This window comes from Polistes canadensis, unplaced genomic scaffold, assembly GCF_001313835.1.
Source record: "Polistes canadensis isolate GaletaPanama2010 unplaced genomic scaffold, ASM131383v1 scaffold_238, whole genome shotgun sequence".
NCBI lineage: Eukaryota > Metazoa > Arthropoda > Insecta > Hymenoptera > Vespidae > Polistes > Polistes canadensis.
The window spans coordinates 128,075-132,809 of record NW_014569785.1 but is presented as its reverse complement, the minus strand read 5'-3'; the positions used below and the strand labels follow the sequence as shown (position 1 = coordinate 132,809).

Genomic DNA, 4,735 nt, shown 5'->3' with positions numbered 1-4,735 from the left:
GTAACCAGAAAACCGCTATACAATAAAATAAAATTCATTTTTATTTAATCTTTTGTTTTTTATGTTTTACCTGACTACTTTAGAAAAATTTCTGAATTAATAAGTTTATCCCCGTAAATGAATAAATAAATTAATTATTCTTCTTCCTCATTTTATTAGGACTTTGTTTTATTATATAATAGCTTGTTTATTTATTGCTATTTCTAGGAGTGATTTATTATATAAAATAAAATTAATTTTATCATTTATCACAAATATAAATTTATCATTTGTCAAATTATTGTATAAAAAAAAAATAAATTAATAAATAAATTAATTGTGTAGGGAACAGACCAACTTACCTAATGAAAAAAAACGTATCAACCGAAAAAGTAGCATTGCTGATCGTCTGAAACATAAAGTTCCTCTCGGTGATGGTGCGCAGCGTTTTATTCTCTAAGAAAAAAAGAAGAAGAAAAAAAAAAGAAGTAACGGAAAATTAAAAAAAAAAATAAAGGAAAAAGGGTAAAAAGATTATTTTGCCAACGTTAGGAGAAACGAATGGTGTAAGGGGGTTAGAAAATAGACAAGACGATTAAAATAATTGGGTTCACCTGCTATAGCAAAAACTTGAAGATACGTATGAACCATTACGACCCATCCTAATGAAAAGACTCGAAGACCATGAAGACAAGTCAAACTGTCTCTGGCAGCCGGTTCGGTACTAATAATTTTTCCACCATTTATAGTTGGACTAAAAGCCAATAGACACTTTACCCAAAATTCTGGAAAAGACCATTTTCAATAATTAAAAAAAAATAACAATGTTTTATTCAAAGTTTGTTAATAAAATCTAACAAGAACACAGCAGGAATGACTGGTGTGAAAAATATTGTTTCGAAATTTATTGAACTTTTAAACATAGCAATTTTAACACCGTTTGCGAAAAAAATAAAGTGGAGAGAATTTTGCATAAAAATATTTATTTATTTTTTTTCGGTAGAATTAATATTCATCTGATTTGTATTATAGGGTGCGTGAATTGTCATTTTATTTTTTTGTATGCTAACGTTATTAATTTGAATAAGAAATCAACATTATTACACAAGTAAAGCCTATTGTGTGTGTGCCATTATTGAAATATAATTTATAATTCAATTAGTTATTCCTCTCGTTCAAAAATAAAATTATTAATAAATGTGTATCGTAGGGAAATTGGACATTAAAAAGAACTAGAACTTAGTTTTGATCAAATTGATCTAAGTTCTAGTTCTTTTTAATGTCGAATTTATACAATAATTGAAAAACAAGATGCGAAAAAATAATTCTATTCGAATTAACCTCTCTCCTTGATATCCTTAATCTGTGTATTTAAATCCTTTTTTTGTATATTATTCGATACTTTGTCGATCAATTCTTCGTTATTTTCTTGTACTATAGAAACACAACTGTTCTGTGTTAGATTTTTATCCACAAAATGAATAACTTTCTCGTTATTATTCGTTCCACTCGAGGATTCGATATCCGTGCTTTCTATGACGATATTTTGTTCGTAGATTGCAGCACATATCATTAAAAGAACTATACCTCCTCCGATGGTACTATAAAATTAACAAATAAAAACAACGAAATATTATTAATATTTATTATCACGTAATTAAATAAGAATCAAGAGTTAGTATATATTCAAGTTAGATAATATTACTTTAAAAAGGAACTATATATAATATATTCTATACCATTCAAAGAATTTCATTTTCATAGCTTTTTATTATTATTCCAAGTGGTATTTCGAAAGGGAAAGTTTAACTCAGGTTTTCCTCTTTTCACTTAAAGAGACACACCTAATACTCCTGACCTCTAGCAATAAATCTATGACTTGTCAAAGGATTTTCATATTTTAAATGGTTAAAAGTTTTGAAATACTCGTAGAACGATTGTTCTTTATTCTTGAATATTTTTAGGGTTAATAAATTTAATAGAGTGTATGTGTGTCAGTAAAAAGATAATCTTTCGATTGGCCTTGAACAATACGAGACTTGTTTAGGTCAAAGATAAATTAACATTTTACTTGTCTAGTTGAATAAATGAAGATCGTATTTTGTAACATTCATTTATTTATCATAGTTTAGAAGTGATCTTAATAATTTCCCTTCCAATACTTTTGAATTAGAATTTAATGATGTGTGTATGTGTGTATGTTGAACGAATCAAAAATTCATAAGTAAATCGGGAAAAAATTTATTTCCCATTTTCAAAATGAATCGATATCGTTTATTTGAGGAAGATGTTAGGTGCGTTTTCCAATATCCGTGTATGCACGTGAAAACTATTAACAAAATTAGATCGAAGCAATCTCTTATCTTACATTAAAGTAGATACTTTCAATAAATACTTTAAGATAACTATTAACATGAATATCGAAAAAAGGAAATTCTTTTAACGGGAATTACTATTGAATTTTATTGAATCGTTGAAAGTATTCGAACAAATTTAAATAAACAATTGTAAATAAAAATTATTCGTGGTATCAATTGCAATTGAATTTTATTGAATCGTTGAAAGTATTAGAACAAATTTAAATAAACAATTGTAAATAAAAATTATTCGAATAATTTATGTATTAATTATTCATGGTATTAATTGCAATTGAATTTTATTAAATCGTTGAAAGTATTTTAATAAATTGAAATAAACAATTGCGAGTAAAAATTATTCGAATGATTTACGTATTATTTATTTATGGTATCAATTGTAATTGAATTTTATTGAATCGTTGAAAGTATTAGAACAAATTTAAGTAAACAATTGTAAATAAAAATTATTGGAATAATTTATGTATTAATTATTCATGGTATCAATTGCAATTGAATTTTATTGAATTTTTGAAAGTATTCGAACAAATTTAAGTAAACAATTGTAAATAAAAATTATTCGTGGTATCAATTGGAATTGAATTTTATTAAATCGTTGAAAGTATTCGAACAAATTTAAATAAACAATTGTAAATAAAAATTATTCAAATGATTTAAAATTAACTATTCATRGTATTAATTGCAATTGAATTTTATTGAATCGTTGAAAGTATTTTAATAAATTGAAATAAACAATTGCGAGTAAAAATTATTCGAATGATTTACGTATTAATTATTTATGGTATCAATTGTAATTGAATTTTATTGAATCGTTGAAAGTATTAGAACAAATTGAAATAAACAATTGTAAATAAAAATTATTCGAATAATTTATGTATTAATTATTCATGGTATTAATTGCAATTGAATTTTATTGAATCATTAAAAGTATTCGAACAAATTTAAGTAAACAATTATAAATAAAAATTATTGGAATAATTTATGTATTAATTATTCATGGTATCAATTGCAATTTAATTTTATTGAATCGTTGAAAGTATTTGAACAAATTTAAGTAAACAATTGTAAATAAAAATTATTCGAATGATTGAAAATTAATTATTCATGATACCATATGTGGACTGACATGGATTTCCTTTTAAACAGAAACTAAACTCTCACTCGGTAGATACATAGGTGAACGTTTTTCTATAAGACGACCTTCGCAATTACTTACTAGAACTAGTTCTTATCTAGATCTAGGAAGTACGAAAGTAAAAAATCGAAAAATAAGGATAGTTCTCGTTTTCTTAAGAAACCAAATCATTGATTTCGAAAGACCAATGCATTTTTGTCATACTTTTTGTGTATACCACAAATAACTACGAGTGTTTCATTTCAAATAAATCAATACCATCAATTAATTTAAATGACAAATGTTTTAAATCAATATTTTCATATTTTCAAATATCCTAATCATTTTATAAAACGTATAACACAAATTTGTTTTGAAAAAAGAAATAAATATTTCAAGCTTGATAAAAGCTGTAGATAAAATTGGATTTCCAATTGAACGAGTATATTTTTTATTTATTTTTTTTTTTTACTTTTCATTCCGTTTAACTCTCAAAAGCAAATAAAAATAGCAAATAAATTTTAGTAAAATTATTTGATAGAATGAAAGAGATATTTGTGTGTTTGTACTGTTTAAAAAAATAATACGTAATGAAATATTGATTTTTGTTTTGATTAAATAATTTTGTTTAATTCGTAGACAATATAATAATAAATTGTTTGAATCATTGAGAAATGGCAAGAGACGTTCATTATTATTCTCCAAAGGTGTTCATTTCATACTTGTATTAGAATTTCCTTAGATTCCACTGTTTCCCCCTATCCACCAACCCCCCTCCTACTTTTCTCCCTTCCTCTTATTCTCTTGGGAGAGTCTCAAGAAAGATCTAGCAAGATGCAATCTACGTTATAGCGTAAATTTCTCGTATCCCATGCATCTTTGCGAAGAAACAGTTGGAAACCAAATTAGAAGTGTTACCTAAATGAGAGAAAGAGAGAGAGAGAGAGAAAATCCCAGCATCTCTATTCGGAAAATTACCTTCCATTGTGAGTGTACGAGTTACTTTCACCAGATGGTTGGATGAATAAAATTCAAAATTTAAATATTTTCCAAGCTTGTTGGGGTAATCTAATAACTTTCGATCCGTTTTGATAATCAAATCTTTTTTTTCTAACATTTTACGATACCAAGAAAGTTGAATTATCAAATTTCTATCGGTGTACGAATTTGGAAATATAACAAAAAAAAATTCATAAAATGTATAAAGTATACTTTTTTTTTTTAATATTATGATTTCTCAATTTATCTTTCTCCGATTTATTTATAT

The 4,735-nt window shown here is 25.2% G+C and overlaps 1 protein-coding gene across 1 annotated transcript in view; it reads right to left on the bottom strand.

The window, feature by feature from the left end:
- LOC106790416 (nose resistant to fluoxetine protein 6-like) overlaps window positions 1-4,735 on the bottom strand; it is a 27,889-nt gene that overhangs the window by 10,929 nt on the left and 12,225 nt on the right. Inside the window, exons 4-6 of the mRNA XM_014755279.1 lie at window positions 1,321-1,580; window positions 594-764; window positions 342-435 (exon numbers count right to left, since the gene is read on the bottom strand). Coding sequence (XP_014610765.1) covers window positions 342-435; window positions 594-764; window positions 1,321-1,580 — 525 coding nt within the window. The remainder of the gene's footprint in view (window positions 1-341; window positions 436-593; window positions 765-1,320; window positions 1,581-4,735) is intronic.